The sequence below is a fragment of the Lepisosteus oculatus genome, chromosome 11 (genome assembly GCF_040954835.1).
Source record: "Lepisosteus oculatus isolate fLepOcu1 chromosome 11, fLepOcu1.hap2, whole genome shotgun sequence".
Lineage (NCBI taxonomy): Eukaryota > Metazoa > Chordata > Actinopteri > Semionotiformes > Lepisosteidae > Lepisosteus > Lepisosteus oculatus.
The window spans coordinates 2318704-2338633 of record NC_090706.1 but is presented as its reverse complement, the minus strand read 5'-3'; the positions used below and the strand labels follow the sequence as shown (position 1 = coordinate 2338633).

At 45.2% G+C, this 19930-nt stretch overlaps 1 protein-coding gene across 2 annotated transcripts in view; it reads right to left on the bottom strand.

Moving 5' to 3' along the window:
* Positions 1-19930, bottom strand: part of dlgap3 (discs, large (Drosophila) homolog-associated protein 3) — a 115304-nt gene that overhangs the window by 15419 nt on the left and 79955 nt on the right. For both annotated transcript variants that reach the window (XM_015348846.2, XM_015348845.2), the window contains exon 3: positions 2314-3418. In XM_015348846.2, the coding sequence (XP_015204332.2) occupies positions 2314-3351 (1038 nt within the window). In that variant the 5' untranslated portion in view covers positions 3352-3418. The remainder of the gene's footprint in view (positions 1-2313; positions 3419-19930) is intronic.

Here is a 19930-nt window from a genome sequence, read left to right as displayed (position 1 = left end):
GACTAGAAAGAAGGCATTTTTTCTTGCTCTGCGGAGGCAATTTACAGAAAGGAGAGGGCGAGGGGCAGGTACAGTAGGGGCTGTGTGCTGAATGCATTATTTGGTGCAAAGGTTTTACCTTTCAGTGTGTCACTGCCCTGGGTGCAAGCACACAGGGCTCAGAGGGAAGGACAATGCACGGATGGCTAGGAGTTTGGTTTTGGAGAAATGTGCTTGCTTCTAACGTGTTCCCTTACCCCCGCCCCTCCCTGCGCCACACTTGTCCTCATGTTCACAGAACGAGAGACGCGCTCATTAACACCCCCACGGGCAGCCCAAGTGAACAATGACACTGCCATTGCATTTAGTAGCCAGTTAACGTCTCTCTCCTGGCAGCGGAGACAGTGACAAATTGGCTCCTGCTCCCTCACCAGCACTACAGTCACAGGCTCTGCTGAGAGCAGTCAGCGCCTCTTCTGATCAGGCCCGCCGAGCTGCGCTGCCCATTAGCACTCACCTCAATGCCTTAACTACAGCTGGGCACCAGGTTAGGAGTGGAGCGGTGGTGAGGGAGGGGTGGAAATGACATCGGGGGGCTGGTAATTCATCTTCTGATTGATGCTGACCTAATGAGGACGGCTGGAAGACTGTATGCTGGCTCTGAAGCTCTTTGAATTTTTTTCTTTTGTTTTTCCCAAAGGGCACCCAGGGCACTTATTACTGCGGTTGCACAGGCAACGCCGTTGCATTTCCTGTGTTCGGTGGTGATTCCCTTTTCTGCCTCGTGGGGTTTATTAAAAATCGATCGTATGTTACTGGTCGAAGGCAGACATGTCGAGCCGGTGGTGTTAGACTTATTAGGGGCCTGGTATATCAGGTGGGGAGCTGCGTCAGCATGCGCAGGCTGCAAGGGAACAAGTAAAAGGTTTATTCCCTGCTGAAGAGAGAAGAAAGAAAACACAACGTTTCGGCTGGGGAGCCTTCTTCAGGTGTGTGAGCCTTCTTGTGTTTTCTTTCTTCTCTTTTCAGCCTGGCATAACTCTCACTTGACAACTAAAATGAGCGGAAATAATATATATTGATAAATATTTTGGCTTTAAGAAACATTGTTCAGAGTTGGGGCAGTTTAAGGGGAAGTGGAAGCTGTTGTCAATTATTTGATGTAAGAATGTAAAAGAGCCATTAATAATAATGGCTATTTTACAATAGCCAATAATAAAGCAGGCCATTTCTGCTTGCACTTAAAATGTTGAACAGTATATCTTATTCCCAACATGTACTGAAAGGCATTCAAATGCAACAAATGCTGCTGATGCTAACGCTCATGTGTTATATTTTTAATGCCTCTTAGTATATTAAGGTGTGGTATGTAAGGTAAGGTACAGCTATACCACAGCTATACCACACCAATGAATACTGATAAGGGCAAAATCAATATTGTGGTTCCTTACCCTCACTCTCTTAAAAGAGTTCTACTTTTTTATTTTGTGAAATGGCTAAAACCAATTATAATTCGAACGTACCAGTTATGAGTGTGTCTAACAGCGCTGAAACAGCTTATGCTTTTGTATCTTTAATGCATCTTTAAGGGCATGGGGAAAACTTATAAAACAAAAGACTACAAAACAGGCACACATTCAAAGGTAATGAAAAATCGTGGAGACGTGGAGTACAAAAGACTGTGCTCTTTCCCGTCAAGATAAGCTTTTTCACACAGTCTAGTGTACTTTGCCTGCATGTGACAGTTCTGTTACTGTGAGAAAGCCTGGGGACATACGGTTGTATGTTAATCATAACTTCAATAAAACTACAATTACCAAGCCATTGTATTGAAATGTCACTATTACAACAGTGTACTGAAGTTGCAGGGGCCTGCAGTAATATTGCAGACGTATCTGGGATTAAATTGCAAGCTCTCAGAGTTCCTCTGGGTATGTGGTCTTGATTTATCAGCGTCATTGCAGATATAGTCCCCATGTTTTCCGTGGAAAAAGTGGCTCGCATCAAAAAGGGAGGCAGTAGGTCTGGTCCTGTCTGTACTAAGGATACTGACTTTCCCCGTGCTCGCAGTTTAACATTCTGTTCATTCTTCAGTGAAACATCTGTCTAAAGGGAGATCAAACCAAACTGTTTCATGTCCGCCTTTACTTGTAGGTCAACATCAGCAGTACCACCGAAAAGGACCCCAAACAAAAACTCTTTATCTCACCTAGGACAGTTAAACATGTCTGAAACAAGGTGTGCTTTGTCTGCACTTCTGCTTGTAGAAGGTGTGCGAGTGTGTGTCGCTGGAGGTGAAGGCAGGGGGCTTCCTCGCCTTGCATGGCCTCTTACCTGTAAGTAATGATAGCTGCGATCCTTGGCCTTGCCGGGGTCCAGAGGCACCAGCGCCTTGTCGTAGCCTGCTTTGGAGGAGGGGTAGACCTCCCTGGCCTGGCTCACCGTCATGGAGGACCAGGTGCTCCTCTTCAGGGAGTGGCCGCTTTCCCCAGCCAGCGCCATGCTGGTGCAGGCCAGGCACTCCCCGGGTGGCCCTTTGCCTTTGAGGGCCTTGAGCGTCAGGTCTTGCAGCGCCCCATCCAGACCCTCGGGGCTGGGGGGCACCCCTCCCCTCCCGGCTGCCCCGCCCCCCGGCACCAGGAAGCTGCTGTCGCTGTCGAGGTTGTCGTCGGAGCTCCACCAGCCGGCCGTCTTGCTGCGGTGACGCGACTCCCCGCTCTTGCTCCGCTCCCGGCTCTTGCTGCGGCGCGGCTGGCGGGAGACGTGGTGCTGCTGGGGAGGGTAGTGCGGGTGGGCTCCTTCCTCGGGCCCCTGCCCGCCCCCCCCGCCCGCCCTCCGGGGGTCCGCCCGCGTGCCGTTGTACTCGCGCTTGGAGGGCGCCTCCAGGGAGTGAGACTTGGCGAAGAGCCGCTGGACGGAGTGCACCAGGTGCCGGATGCGGCTGGGGCTCTCGCTGCGCTGCTCCCCGCTGGCCGCCCGCTGGTACTGCAGGGTGTGGAAGCCGTCCGGGTGGAAGGGCAGCTGCTTCTCGAACTGGTCCAGCAGGTTAGGGGGCAGCCGCTGCATCTTGCTTGAGGAAGAGGAGGAAGGGTGGTGCTGCGCCGCCGAGGAAGAGGCCAGGCATTCCTCGCATGAGTCGTAGGTCTGGCTGGGGTGCGACCGGGGAAAAGTGCCCCCGCCGGACAGAGGCAGGGACTCGGGGGGACCCCCGGGGGGGTAGTAGGAGGGGTGGTCACCCTGGTAATGGTCAAAGGAGGGGCGGGGGTCGTGGTAGAGAGGCATGTAGTCGCGGGGCACGTCCTCAGGGATACAGTGGCAGGGCCCCGAGGACGAGTGCTGGGACAGGCTGCGGCTCACATGGTAGCCCTTCATGACCGGGTCATGGTGGGTCACGCAGAGGGAAGGCACTGCGGGAGGGGTGGGACTGGGCTGGGATCACCTGAAAGAGAAGAGCCAGACAGGGAGAGGAATCGGAGAGTCAGGGGGGCAGCCACGTGTACTCTCTATTTGCTGACCCTTTAGGCTTCAGGCTTGACGCTTGGTGCGCCAAAAATGATTGAGCAGAATTGTATGTGCTGGTCGACGTCAACGACTCAACTCTGGGAACCGAGTGGAAAGTGCTGGTTTCGCCAGCAGTCTCGTGATCAATCTGTTTCTGCCATCGAAAGATTGTGGGTGAGTTGGTTACAGTTGAACAAAAGCTCTGGTGTGCTGATGCGTCTACTAGAAGGTCACACGATTTATTACATCTCACAGAACTATCTATAGATGGCTCTCCTTAATATTACTGCTGTTTGAAGTCTAAGAGCCGTTTGAGTATTTTCACAAACAAGGGTGTATTGTGTCTGACTCATAGCAGTGTTGAATGAATCCTTGGACAAACTGTGTGAGGGTGGCAGTCACACACAGGAAATCACGTCATTGTCTTAATGTCACGGTGGACATCCCCACCTCCAGAGGGTGCTCTAATCCTCTCTAGATAGTCCTTTTAATAATTACTTCGTGGTGTGTCTAGTTAGGTTTCTTATTTAAGTTTTCTTCCCCCAGCCTTTGGGCCTCAGCTTTGGAAAATGATTGTCTCACAGCCCGCCTACCACCAGGGTTCACGGGGACGTCTGAGGGCATAGGCCAGTAATAGTCACCCTGACCTTCTGAGACCATGGCCTGGGACGAAGCCCTGTATTCCTGGTTCTAGTTTTTCGTGTGTCTGTTCCTGTTTTGTCTCCGGATGGATATCCCGACAATGGACATGGCCTGTTTCCTGATTCTCCCTGGATTTGCTGCAATGGATACCCACCCTTCACTTCTGCACGGACTTCCCTGTCATCACTGTGAGCACCAATAGACCTCGTGTGTCTTCCCTCAACTCCGTTCCCTATTCCTTTCTGGATGTGCTGCCTCGCATAGGGTCTTAAAATACTCTTTCCACGGGAGCCTCACCCGGCAACTGTTACAGTTAAGGATTGTTTCTGTGGAGTAGCTGGCTGTCTCTCCCAGGTCTGTGCAAAACCAGGTAGAGACTCCCCTACCTCTAACAACAGCGCGTCCAATTTTGTAATGGCCAACATGGTTAGATTGGGTACCTTTGCTTTAATCAGGCCACATAGTCAAATAAACAGAAGGGAAAAAAACATTAAAATACCTCTTCAAAACTCATTAGCTCAGCTCTATCCCTCCACTCACCCACTCTTCCATTTTGTCTCTCTCAGCCCTGGCTGGCTCTGAGCTGGCACAAACACTCTCAGCACCTGACCTTCACTTGCCTGTTGTAATCCACGGATCACTGCAGACACACTACACTACATACTGTATATTGACTGAGGCCTGGCATCTGTTAATGTGCTGGATCCATAGAATTACATGGAGTGGTGCAGCATGCTGCAGAACGCATGGCATCAAATTGATAAAATAATCTGTCTATCCATCTTCACAAATCCGCTTATTTCTGGCTAGGGTCATAACACAAAAACTATTAATGATTATTATTTTTTATTAGATTTAGATTCAGATTTTTAAATGCTACAGTCTTTAAAGCTAAAGCAATTAGATCTCTCTCAGGAAAGCTTTTTTTGGATATGTTGTGTCTGCCAGTATTATTGCAATGTGAGTGTTTTCCCCATTCCCCAGTCCTGACAGGAGTGTGCCAAGGTAAATGCACATTGCTCATTCACAGTCTTCTCATGGCTTTAGATCATTGATCTGGTAAAGTCAAGCTTTATCAGTACAATTAGCATTTCATTGGATTAGCATGTACTGCACTACGCACTGTTTTAACTATAGTGTCCTTTGTACAGGAAGTGCTTTGTGGAGACACTGTAACTTTAAGGCCACCTAGCTGCAGTGGTGCTGAGTGACAGATCTGATCAAATCCAACTCCCCCCCTCCCCCCGGGGGATCCTCATTCGATTTTGCTTCTAATGAATTGATTTATTTCATGTGTTAAAGCTGGGATGATACTTTTCCAGGCAACGGAAGCTCTTAATGCAATTCAAAGGGTGTCGAGCTGCACCTATCCAACAGCTGGAAAACTTAAAGGGCCGCGACTCCCTGTCTCAGCCGGGGAAGACTCACCCAAAATGATGACTCCCATTAATAATGGCTGGGTGGGTCTGGCCACAAATGGCATCCAGCTGGTGGCCCAGCTCCCAAGAGTTAAAACAGCTTAAAATTAAATTTGAATGCAAACAAGCTGCCAGTGCTGAATACATAGTAGTTTATATTCCTGAAAGGATGCGCACATTGCCTATTTAACATTCTCAGAATAATTACCACAGGATATGCAATGGTTCAAGCAGTGGGGACATGCCTTGGAAACAAGTCAAGTCAATTAGACAATGTGGTAGGACAAAAACACATAAGAAAAGTTATAAACGAGTAGATAGCATTCGGCCTATCTAGACCTTTGGCTAGTTAACTGATCCAAGTATTTCATCAAACAGCTTTCTATCAAGAAAAAAACACCCCAAAAGTAAATCCACAGGGTAGAAAGGAGGAAGTGCTTCTTCAATCTACCCTTTTGTTTGTCTCAATTGTCCAATTGTCCGAACATTTCTGTGCATATACAGTACCTGCAGGTTCTGTGCATCTGTACATTGTGGCAGCAGTGTCGAATAGCAGTGTGAGCCTCTGGATTACTAATGGGAAGGTTGTAGGCTCAAATCCCATGTGGGAAGCAGCTGTTGTACCCTTGACCAAGTAGAAACCCCTGTTGTAGAAACTCATCAACTAAGTTAAAGCGTATTTGATTTTTTAATGTGTTAATTGCAATCGCTCGTTAAATGAAGGATAATAAAGTAAGGATAGGCTCTAGCTTGGACAATCACAGGTGGCCTTGTTGAAGCGCAGCAATAAAGTTAGACCTGGCATCGTCTCCCCACACTTTTATCTTACTTGCGCTGTGCATTTCCTTGGTTTTTACCATGGTTTTACCATGATGTGATGGGAAGCACAGGACAAGGGTGGTGATTTCTTAAAAGGCATGATGGCATGGCTGCCCACAGCACACAGCATGGTGGTGGCAGCGAGAATCAAGCAGGGAAGGCTCCAGCTGAACAGCTGTGATGAGTTCGGCTAACAGGCGGATCCCATCAGGAAACAGATGTTCTGCCTTGACCCCACGAGCAGGGCTGTCCCTCGCCAGCCCTTAGGAACTGTGAAGGCCAATGAGGCTCTTCATCAGAAAGGGGGCTTGCTTGCCCAGGCTCACAAAGCTCCAAGAGGCAAATTTTTTAAGGGACTCAAATAGGAGGCATTTGGGGGATCTACTATGACATGCAAGAAAGGAGAAAGATTTTTAAAAATCTGCAGTCAAAATATATGGTACATGTGAATCAGAGAAGTTCTTACTATGTAGGTGCAGTGGTAAAAAAGGCTGATGAAAAGTGACCTTGCACAAACGTGGCTGTTCGTGTAAGTGCCTCTGCTGAGTAAGGACATGTGTACACCCTTCACGTAGAACTGTTGCAGCAACATTATGTAACTACTATCACAGCCAGAGGAGAACTCTGTTTTAGGGACATTACCTTAATATTGTGGACTCTCCAGTTTCCACCCATAGTACAAAGAAATGCTGCCTAGGTTAATTGGTGTCTCTAAAGTGTCTGTTGTGTGAATGTGTATGCCCTGTGATGTACTGACATCCTGGGTGAATCCAGCCTTACGCACATTTTCTATTTAGTTAGAGCCCGGCTCAGTGTGACCCTATATTGGACTAAGCAGTTATTGAAAATGGATGGATGCACACATACAGTACAGATCCAGACAGAACGGATCATTGCCGACGTCAACAATGTCCTCTACACTCTATTTGTGCATAACTTTTCTCTGTGCAGACAAGGCTTGAAAGGTTTTGCAAAAGCTGAGAATGAACAGAGATAATGAAGAGCATCAGTTGGGAAAACTGAATGGTAAAGGGTTCAGGAGCCCTGCACCTGCTACTTGTATTTGTATAACAGTAACAATAGAAGAAGAGAATCACGAGCAAGCTGCAAGCCAGGAGATATTCTGTGCTCAAAAAGAATGTTATCACCATTTTACATATAACCCTGTGCATTCTCCTTAGAGTTAGAGTACTAGCCACAACCAAAGAAAAAAAAGACAAAACAAGAAAAATGTATACTTCTAAAAGTAAATGATAAGCACCCAAACATAATCCCACTATGAAGAAAATTGCAGTGGATTTTGGGACAACGTGGCTTTCAGAGCCTGTAAGAGCAGAACATTTTATCTCATTTTAAACGAGAGACCAGGGGAAATGAACACTCCACTGACTCTGAGAGATACTGTTGGCTGTGCTCCCAGGTCCTTTCCTTGTAATAACATACTATTAGCTCCTAGTTTCTCTTGTGGTACAATATACTGAAGAGGAAGATGAAGAAGAGGTCACAAAAGGGATGATAAGCACATCAAGTCTGGAAGGCAGACTGGCAAAACATCTTCCCTCTTCTTCTGTGGTAAAATAACAAGGAAGAAAGAAACAAGCTCGATGTGTTCACAGACACATTGTTTCTCCTGAAAAGCTGGCCTGTGCTGTAATCTCAGCTAGACTGCAAACAGAGGTTTGGCTTTTTTAATTGGATGTCTTTTGCAGTTTGCGGCTGAACTATCTGTCCACACTATCTTGAACATGACAGAAAGGCTTGACTAACTCTCTCTCACTACAATCCAAAGATTCAGGGGAGAGCTGACAGTCTGGAGAAAACAGTAGCACTGTGGAAAGGGTTATTGCATTTTCACAAAGTTATCAGGACAATATGTTTGTTAAACTTTTCCCGTTGACTGTTGAAGTGCTCAGTATTCAACAGAATTTAATGCTAAACACAACTTAAGCAGTCATATCTGATGAGAAGTGAAGAAGAAATGAATTTCTTTAAAAGACAGCAGTGGCATAAAGATGTACAGAATATATAATCAGATCTATATTTCTTACACAGATGCTTTCGCATTCACATCTATAAGAAATGGTGGTGTTTCTAAAAGATGTCCTGTACTTTACGCCTTGAGTTGGGCCATCCATGCAGAGATCATCCATGAGAGATGCAGGATGTGGAAGAGCACAGAAGGCCTAGATACACAGCCCTGTACAGCAAGGTGACCTTGTCATCAAAGTGAAAACCCGACAGTTGACACCTGCCGTTGCAGAAGGCATGATGGAACGGGATACACACCTGGGAACATGAGCTGGGCGCAGCAGGCTGTTAGAAAATGGGAAACAAGCAAGGCTTTTTAGGGGTTGAGGGAGAGAGCTGGCCCTGGCCAGGCACATGAATGACACCACCACCTGGATCTTTGCGGATCAACCACTCCGGAGACTACTCCCACAATGTGACATTGCGTCACTGAGTACTCTGTCATGTCAGTCCTCAGGGCTATGCCTGTAATTGATAGCACACCACTGTGTCCAAACCACGTATAGTTGCACAAAACAGCAGCCACAAAAAATGGAACTAAAAATCCCAGGCTGCTTCGCTTTGGCCCCTTTATGTCATGTGCCAGTCATTCAGCGCTGTGGAAGAATGTGGAGTAAGCAGCTTCAATTCCTTTAGACCTGAAGAGCTGAACAAGCTTTCCATTCACTTCTGCCCATTCAGTCTAGGAATTCTCCTCCTGTGAGAGTCAATTTTTTTTTCTAACCTTGTTATGGGGAAAAATAAGCATCTTTATATACAATTTCTTGCATAAGGAATTTGTCTTTTCACATACCCCATCCATGAGACACAGACAGGGAGAGAAGCTGGGGGTCTGAGTGCAGGGTCAGCCATTTATATGGCACCCCTGGAGCAGCTGGGGTTAGGGGCCTTGCTCAGGGGCCCAACAGAGTAGGATTCCTCTGCCGGCCACAGGATTTGAAGCAGCAACCTTCCAGCCACGGGCACAGACCCTTAGGTGCAGTGGCACCGCTCCGCCCCCAATCTCATTTGTTTTTAACTAGTGTCGCTTCAGTTTCCTGCTTCACTGCAGAGTCTGGCCTGTTACGTTTGAGATGGTCTTAATTAAATAGGCATCACCTCAATGCCACATCCTCCTGAGCAATGGCTGCCCACACTTTCTCAGTATCCACTCCGATTCCCCTGTCCACCTTTTGTAGCTTTTGTGATCAATTTGGTGTTAGGGAATATTAAGGAGGACCCTATGCAGAAAAACCAGGACGAACTCCAGAGGCGTAGTTCATTTAACAGTCCGAGGTCCGAAAGCTGAAGGTAAACCAACTGGTGCAAAAGTACAAAACCAGAAGGGGAGCTGTAAGCTGTGAGGAAGCCGAGAGTCAAAACCACAACGATAACCAAAGTACCAAAACCAAAAGCAGGAGAGGTAGTCGGAGAACAAACCAGGGTCAGGAAGCCAAAAACCAAGTAGTAATTAATTGTGAAAAGCCGAGGTAGCTCTAACCAGGAAAAACCTAATACAGAGCACAGGGGAGAGTGTGAGGCAGCATTAAATAGGCTGGGGTAAATGGGCTAATTGGGAACCGTGCTGGAATGTGAGGTGGAATGATGAGTCCTCCGGACTTGGAGAGCCAGCTACTTACAGTAAAATGGAAGAGCTGAGTCACTGTGGGATCGAGGCTGGGTCATGTTACAAGCTGACTGTAGCTGGGGTTCCCCAGGAAGCATGTAATGTCCCTACTCCCATCTGCAATGAACCTTCTGTACTGAGCTACATAGCCTGTGATGGGTTAAAAGGTGAATGGCTCAAAGGTGGGCAGGTCAGAGGAGTCTGCCTACACTAGCTCATTCTCCCTCTGTGCAGTGGCAAAGTTTGTAGCTACGTATATGCCTAGACGTGAAAAAACGCACCACAATCTTCAGTAGTGTTTGCAGGAAAAGTCTCCATGACACTCCAAAGCGATTTGAAGCCCAGTGCATTTACAGCACAGGCGCAATTCAAAAGCTAGTAATTCCTCCTGTTAGATCAATGTAAATCTAAGCTGACCCAGAGCCCTCCCACGCTAAAATATGCTGTTTTATCCAGCTCCATTCCTGACAGCCATTAACAGACAGCTTTTTAGATGGCAGTAACAGTATTAACAAATACATCTGTTTAGTGTAATACAGTATAAATGTAACAAGTGCATTATGAATTAACATACTGAGCAAACTTTGCTTTTTACACGTTTTAGTTCTTACAGTATATATTAATTAAAAACAGTCAGCTCTGCTATAATATGTTGTGCTGTAAAGCAATATGAAACCATATAAAAATTTAAAAGGCCTGTGGGCTCCTAGCCTGTAAGAAAACCAAGCACTGCAAGTATAACCACAGTTTAAGGCATCTCTCTTCAACAGCGGCCAGCAGCAGTCTGCAGAGCTGTGCCGACTTTATGAAAGAACCAGCCGAGAAATTTATCATCCGCATCAGTGACAGCAAATCAAAGGGAGCCGGAGCCCGGCGCTCCATGGAAATCAGCACTCCAGTGTTTAAGACAGCTGAAACCTTAATCTGCTGTTTATTAAAATCTAGCGCTTCTGGAGCCTGCACTCTCCTTCAATAAAGCAAGTTCCCTCTTCTATTCTTACAGTTTCTTATATCCCCGTGAGAGAACAGCAGCATTCGTTGGAAGCGACAGGGAACCGATCAATACTTTATTACATTTAGTGTGCTGGTTGTTATTACTGTGTTCTCCATTTGCTTTGTATCTTTGTGTAAATTTGAAGAATGGATCTGGAACCACGTGGCTCGCTGTTGGGGAGAGGCGGAGCGGCTGGGGCCAGGCCGCGGTGGAGAGAGCGCGGCCGCAGAGGTCTCTGCTCAGAAAGACCGGGGCATCGCAGTGTGTTCGCTGGAACCCGGGCACCTTATTTAAATACCTAGGAATACCTTAGCCGCTGCATCTACAAGCAAGCTGCTTTGCTTACGCTGTTGTCCCCAAACAGAACTAGCTTTGGTTTCCCAACTCTGTGGGTTAAATTAAAACTGTCTTCTCTAACAAGGAGGAACAGTGGACAGAGCAGAGGTTCATGGCTCCAAACTTACTGACAGCTTTGGCCTGGAATGGAGGTTACAACTGCGCTCATGTTTAGTAAATGGATCCTCTTACGTGACAAAGGCTTTATATTCAGCATTGCGTTCAGCAACGTCAGTAAGGCTAGTGACAATGTTTTCATTGCTTTTTCCCAAGCAATGGAGGCAATCATTTCCCTCCTCTGGCTTCAAGCTGTTTGCCTTGTTAGCAGTAGTAGCTGCCTGGGCTCTCATCCACACTGCTGTTGCAAATGAGAAAATTACTGATTTTCCAGCTTGCCATATAATTAACATCCCTTTTGTCAGCGAGCTCATTAGGGGGCCTCCAGTCTTAGTCGGCTGTTCTGTAGAAAGATAATTAGCACTTTAGACAAATGAATTACACGCGGGGCAGTTTTCATAAAAAGAAATAGTCAAAGTTTCCTTTTTAACACCCCTCACACTGTTTAGACTGATGGTGCCAATTTCCCCATCGACTCTCTTTGCTCGGCTTCCTTTTGGTGACCCCTGAGACCATCCTAGGAGTCTCTGAGTGGGGGGAGACACATTTCTCCATTTCTCTGATGGTGCAGCCGCCCCCCCCCCTTTAATGGGCTGAAACAATCCTCACCTCAGGACAGGGCCTCTGATGTGGTGTCATTTTGGAAATGCAGGAAAAGCACAACAAAAAAGGAAACCAAAAACAGGAAGAAACTGCGCAGTAAAACAAGCTACTATAGCTGTCTTTGCTTTGGCCACGAGTGAAACTTCTACTGTGCCTCATGCACCAGAAACTAACACTGCTTTAAAGAGCACATTGCAGAGCTTCCAAACAAACACACTGTCCAGTACACCCTAACATCTTTGCTTGGAGCAATAGCTGGTCACTCACATTCCTTAGTGCAATATATATTATTCTGGAAGCCTACAACTTTCCATTCTAACACTGCTTTAGTTTTTGAGAAATCCCTTGTCCACCCGTGTGGTTGGAGAAGGTTTAGTGCACAGAGAGTTACTGGTGTCAGTGTGTGTTTGAAGCCTGTATAAAATTTATTCAAGAGCTCAGTGAAATCATCCACTAGCTCTATGCATTCTCAGCTAAAACATTTCTTCCTCTGTTGGACTGTTGAAAAAAATCCCTTGTGCTCTTTGATTTAATCTACCTATATCTTCTCTCAAGCACCAAAAGGCTGGTCTTGCCATACAGTATACTAGCAAGCAGAACTGAATTCAGGTCTGTAGGAGGGGAACTAACTTTGACATTATGTGACTCAAGTTAGTATGTCACTTTATAACTAAGCTTTTCCTTGGTCTCCTTGAAATTGTTTTACAACCGGAAGGATCAGAATTACCAAGTTTCTATTCTGGCTAAGAATGCACACAGCTGCACGTAACCTCTGTTACGGAAAACAGGATTAACTGTTCTCAGTGTGATAAGTGATGCTCAGTTTGGTCTTTTCTTGGATGCTCTGCCTGAGCAGGCTGGGATTGCTGAGGATTACATGAAGGAGCGTTCTGGGAGTTGAGGGTCCTCAACAAGGGTGTGTGCATGTTGGGGTACATCTTGAGACTGGGGGAGGTGAGCAGTTGAAAATGGTGACAGCACAGGCCTGAGCTCCAGCCACATACCATACTCATAATTTTGAACTCAATGGCTGCTGTCCTTGGGATCGCAGAGTTTACAAGTTATTTGAGCCATTGTGGTGGGAGCTAAATGTGGAGGTAAAGTTCATGGCATGGATTGGGTAACCTTGACAACAGCCAGTTAGAGCCATCACTGTGGTCTCACTGGTGAGAGGCTTGTAATGATCAGGCGGGGGTAGTGGGGGATGGGTTCCTGCAAGAGAGAGAACTCTGGTCTCCGCTGAGACAACATCTATGCATAATGGAGCTTGCAAGGTTTCAGTTACAATAAAGGTGAAGGAATGAAGAAAACTCTATTGTTAAGAGCATAAAACACTCTGCCAATAGCATGCAAAGTTATTCCGATTACAACCAGAACAGTAAAATCTTTGCCATTGTCCTAAAGAGCAAAGGTCCACAGACGTTAAAAATCGTCAGAATCTGCAATCACTCCAGTAAGAGAGTCATCTGGAAAACAAAGCCCTGTGTACCGTTTTACCCTGCTCACATTCAGTGGTGCCTCGCACACACAAGCTTGACATTTTCTGAACCTGGGTGCAGAATCAGCGAGAGAGAGCACGTTGATTCCATGACTGTTTCATCATATGCAAATCACAGGGGGAGAAGGCGAAGGACATTTTGAGGTGTTGAAGGAAAGCGACAGCTGTAGCATCTGAATTAATTCTAGACCTGCCACATGCTCACTGTGGTGGATGCTAGGGAATAAAGCTCAGGAAGCAAGAGTAGGAGAATGTGAACTATCTAGTGTGCAGGAGAACATGAGACATCAAGCACAGAACATGAGATATTTAGTAAGTAGGAGAACATGAGATATCAAGCACGGAACATGAGATATTTAGTACGTAGGAGAACATGAGATATTTAGTAAGTAGGAGAACATGAGATATCAAGCATGGAACATGAGATATTTAGTAAGTAGAAAACATGAGATATTTAGTAACTAGGAGAACATGAGATATCAAGCACAGAACATGAGATATTTAGTAAGTAGAACAACATGAGATATTTAGTAAGTAGAAAACATGAGATATTTAGTAACTAGGAGAACATGAGATATCAAGCACGGAACATGAGATATTTAGTAACTAGGAGAACATGAGATATCAAGCACGGAACATGAGATATTTACTAAGTAGGAGAACATGAGATATCAAGCACAGAACATGAGATATTTAGTAAGTAGGAGAACATGAGATATCAAGCACAGAACATGAGATATTTAGTTAGTAAGAGAACATGAGATATAAAGTGTGTAGTAAAACATGAGATATCAAGCACGGGGCCCATCATGACCAGCAGTGTATTTCAGGAGGTTCAACCCAGAGCCCTGTTTCAGTGAGTGGCTAAGCAAATGAATATCTCCAGTGGGGACTAGTGATTGAACAGCATTTTCCTGTATGGTGCTCAGGTGTCAGGATCTTTTCCTTTTTTGTGCTTGTTTAGTTTCTATAGTCACATTAGAATTTCTGAAAAAAGATACAAAACTAGAGAAAATCAAAAACCTACAGTAAACCTATTAACCTACAGAGAAGCCGAGGGCTTCTTGAAAACTCTATAAAATATTCAGCCCTCCAAGAATTTTGTCAAGCAGAAAATGTAGGCTTATGAAATTATTACTATTGTATTTAATTAATGGATAGATTTTATTTGCCCAACATTTTTTTTTATTGAAATGCACATCGGGAAAAATGCTCTCAATGCTAATTTTGCACCTACGGCTCTTTCTCCCCCATGCACAATGAATGAGGATGCATGCAATTAGCTTTCGATTTTCCCAGACCCCTCTTATGCTAATATGGTCTCCTTCTTCAGGCCTGTGATTGTAGAAGCCTGGCCACTTTGATTCTGGTAATGCTGCCTGATGTGTGGACTTGGCTTTTCACAAGAGGAATATATTAAGATCTCTGCAGCCATGCTGTCATCCACCCTGTTTGATGTTCCTTGCAGGTAGTTGGAGCAGAATAACATTGCATATTCATTGAGAAGTATTAGGCTTTTAACGAAAATAACTAGTGAATCACTGACAGCCTAAAACACACTGTAATCGACAGCACAGGTGTTCCACAGCTAATTATGTTTATAATAACTGTTGCCAACTTCTCAATACGCTTTTATGCGAGTACTAAAGATTTAGTTGAGGTCATGCAGTTAGAGGATAGATTTATGTATGTTTTTGAGTGATGAGTGAGTAAGTGTCAGGATTTCTGTGTTTCAGCATAAGCCATTGCTCAAGTGAAAGAGGCACAGTAAGTGAACGTCCTGCCCAGCTGTGGTACAATCACATGTAGAGCACAAATTGATACTAATCCATCACCACCAAACAAGCGTGACCCGAGGAGAACACTGGAGGTTAGGGTTTGCGCATGCTGTTTCTCAATATTTGTAAATTGTGAAGTACTACCTCTGCTGCAGAGCAACAGACCCCTAACTCTGACATTGGGGTCTAACTCCAACCTGAGCCACATACTTAATCCTGACATTGGGGTTATTTGCAAAAAAAATCTTGTTCCTTGTGTGGAATGTAATTTTTGCAAGCATAAGCTAAAGTGTGACCATTTGTCATGATCATCTTGCACAAGCACTGCTAAAGCAGACCATGTCAACACTGCTAGGTGATGCTGCATTATACCTTTAAAAACAGCCATATGTGGCTTCTGGTGAGGAAGAATTTTAGCATTTACCTTTTTCAAGTGTATAAGATAGTGACTATTTGGCTTTGCTAACATGTCTTTTACCTAGCAACAGTATGAAAGGACAATTGCAAGCATATTATTTGGCTTTTTGATGCTTATGCTATAAACCACAGAATGTCTAGCTCAATTTCACACCTTTTATTTACACACTTCCTTTTGTCTGTATACAAGGTAAAACTGCTTCTTAAGAATATAGTGGTCAATTACAAAGAAGTGTTTGTAGAGAGAAAACAACTCCTAATATGGAAATGTAGAGTGAGCTAGCCTGAGTGAATCTGCTGTATAAATACAGATTTACCATCTCGATTGAGAGGCTTCTCTCAGATCTGTATGACTGTATCCGCTCCATGCGCATGAATAAAGGACTCTACTGAACCACACCTAACCCGAGTGAATAGTTTTCTTCTGCCAGCCCTAAGTCCTTCATTTTTGCTTATCAGTGTTGTTCCTCTATCTCTATCCCTCAGTGCAAAAAGGACCCTACTCTCCAGCAGAAGTGCTTTCCTTCCCAGCCGGCCCCAGTGGAGGGTAGGGGGCAGGAAACCTCCGCGCTGTGTGGCAGCGTGGGCCTGGAGGAGTGTGTGTTTGCGGACAGAGCCAGCCGGGGGCTCTTTGATGTCGCAGCGTGTGCAGCGTCTGCCTGCTGAGCTCATCGCCCATGTGTCAGACAGCCCTGGGTCTTCTTCGGGACACAGCATCGGCATTTTATTCTCCCGAGTATCAGGGGCTGCAGGATGGCAGATGGGTCGTGTCTGATAATCTTTAAAAAAAAAACCATAAGAAACAACAAAATATATCTGTATCTATTACTGTATCTATTTCAAAGCCTACTTTCTTTCTGTTCTATTGTCCTTCATGACTTGATTCAAAATGGCACCACCCTGTATTGTACCGTGACTCACACCCAAGCTTCACAGAGCAACAATGCGCGCTGTCCAGGGAAAAGCAGAAAGTGAGAAATGAGTTGATTAGCAGGGCTTAATAAAGATGGTAGAACCCATCAAAAGTCTTTCTACTTGGAACACCTCAACTTTAGATTCCTCTAAAACAAGGCCAGCTTGAATTCCTCAGCTTGTCCCTGCCAGTGTCAGCCTGCGACAATGTGAAGGGAGACCATGCTGAGAGACGTAAAAATAAACTCTGCTGATTTCCTTCCTGTGGGTTGGAGATCGTTTTCTCTTCAGTGTTGTTTTTTAAGAAGTCACCATGGGAGAGCAAGCCAAGTAAACGCTCCTGATGACTCTCGATGGCTCTAATTAACCTGGCTGCAGTTAATTTCTCCAGCATTACCTCGAATGAAGCCATCTCGTTGATGTCGTTGATTAACTAATTGCAATGCGGTCCTCTCCGCAGGCGAGCGAGAGAGCGAGAGAGTGAGAGTGCGCACGAGTCTCTGTCTGTGCAAGAGTGCAGAGTGATTTGGCCAGGGAGATAGATGTCAGCAGGACTGTTACATCGCGCTGCTGTTGTGCTATTTTTTAAACGTATTTGATTTGTTTTAAGAAAACCCAGGTGAGCAACTCTGCTCCCTTTCTGAGCAGGGCGCGTATAGGCAGGCATTCTGGGTCCAGAGCTGCTGAGTGACACGCAGCTCTTGTTTTATTGCACTTTATTTATTAACTTGACTGCGGTCTGTTCCTTAGGAGGAGTGGTGGGGTCAACGGCTCAGACTTAATTGTGGCACTGGGAGTTCTTTTAGGAGGCTGACCCTCCAGGCACCGCTGCCAAACTGTTCTAAATTGTTCTTGTGCTGAGATTTTTGTCAAGCGGATTAATGTCTCACCCGCTGGGGAAGCTTGAGCTGAACTCACCCATCTAATTTCTCTCATGGCCCAAGAAAGCCAGATCCAAACAGAGGCATATTTCCAGTGTCCTGATGGGAAAAAACTCGGAGCTGCCGAGCTCGTCAGTAATCTTGTTAAGACGCCTAGGGTTTCTTTCAGGCTGCTTCAGTGTAACTATTCTGAGGAACGACCCCGGTTCTGTGTCGCCTGATATGAAATGACATTTCCTGAATCCCTTTTTAATAATGATCACTGTAGGATAAACAAACTACCTTCATTAGAACCTCAGTAGAAAGGGAAAAAAGTGCTGTGCTTTCAAAATTTTGTATTACTGTGCATCGTCCAGGAGCCCCGGAATAAAGGCAATCAGTTTCACGGGCTTAAGAATGCTGCATTTGTCAAGACGTTGAGAAAATCTGCGACAGTAATTCTGTCTCGTGACATGGAAGTCCATGCTGTAGCAGCACAAGAGCAGGCGTACTAGACTGGCTCTCTCTCACGGGACAAGAGCACCTTCTTCGTCTTTTTCCTCTGCCGCTCTTCAAGACACCAACACCGAAAGAGATCTGTATCAGGCGAACAATTTCCCTTGTTTCACCTGACACACCAGACTGTAGCTTCTGATCCTCCTGCACATGGATCTCCAGACACATTCCACACTGCTGGAAACCACTGCCCAGGCCGCTCTGTGCAGATCGCCATCAGCATCATGTCTTTGAGGAGCCCTCACATGGTTACAACCACCTTAACTCCACATCTATTTGATCTCTTTGTTTTCTTGGCTTCTGAAACTGTCAACTAAAGCCAGGTTGTTTGTGTTTTTTGTTCTGCTTTTTAGGCGGATTTGTGTGCATACTGTCCACAGTAAAACAGCTAAAACATAAAATGTACCTAGATAAATTCCCACCAGAAAAAAAGGAAGTAAGCCAATGCAGACACACACATAAAAAACATTTGTTTTTGGAAACAACCAGATTGATGATCTATTTATTGTTTGAGAGATTGTGACACAGGAGGATGTCTGATACAGCTGAAAACTTTCCTGCTTAAGTCACAATTCTCCTAGTAGGACACAGAATTCAACAGTAGGTGGTGGACATGCTGGCCTGCTGTGATTTGTCTAAAGAGAATGGTGAATATAGACATGTGATCAGGGCAGTCAGAACGGTTTCATGAGTACAGTTTTGTTGTGCAAGACTACCTCAAGCTGCATGATGCTTCATGGGGGAGGGTTTCGATGTTGGTGACCGACAAGCACCTGACACCCCTTCTCATCCCACAGCTTTTCTTGCCTTAAGGATTGTAACATTCTTTAGAACCTAATATTACAAAATAAAAGCATGCATTTTAAAGGGCCTTCAAGGGGACCTTAAATTACCCCCCTTAAAATTTATATGACACTTTACATCTTCATTGGGTTGTTTTTTAATAGCCAGAAGAAAAACAAACAGCTGTAAACTGAGTGTGGTGTTTAAACGTTATATGAATATAGCCCCAAGCTGTCAGCATGATCAAAGCTCTGCTATTATTCAATTTCCTGAGCTTGCATGTTTTATTTTCATGATTTCTCTGCATGTTATTCATTATTATTAATTTAGTGTGTTGATGCTTTTTATTTCCCAAAAAGCTGACGTTTCCACAGGTGGTTATTTCACTAAAATAAACTGAGGGAATTACCTTGCTTAAGGGGATGACAGCAGGGCCCTACCAGGCTTTTGGACCCACAACTTTCCTGTTCCAATCCAGAGCCCTGCCCACTCCTACTGGCCACTGCCTGTGTCTGTGTCAGTGCTGTGTGCTCTTGGTGACTCCAGCATCAGAATTATTAGAATTAAGAATTATATATAAGAAGAATAAAAAGGAAAAAGATTAAGAGCTCATCAGAGCCATGAACACTGTGGTGATCTTGATGACTGTGTGGCTTTATGATTTGTGTTATAAATGTGGACTTTTCCCCATGTCTCTTCTTAAATAAGTACTTGTTCTAGCTAGAGCCACTGCCTCTTACTGTGATATAGAGCTGATCCATGTAAGGTTATATAAATGCTTAACATCAATTAATTGATTAATTGGTTTTGTAAGATATTATTTACATTGTTTTTGGATGCCTTTGTTCAAAATGGCTCACGAAAAGAGAACAACAGCTGTAGACCAATACACAGCAGCAGTCATGCAGAGTATTTGAGAGAAAGACCTGTGACAAAGAGGCCAGAAGACACGGGATATGGTTCATGGAGTGATTTCACAGAGAAACCTGGAGGGCAGAGGGAGTCTGATTGGAGCAGATTAGATTGCAACGCCTGTGGTGGGCTTGATTAGGACAGATTATATTGCCTAATATGCGACAGAGCGATGGCCAATTTGTAACCTCACGTGGCATTGCCTTCCCAA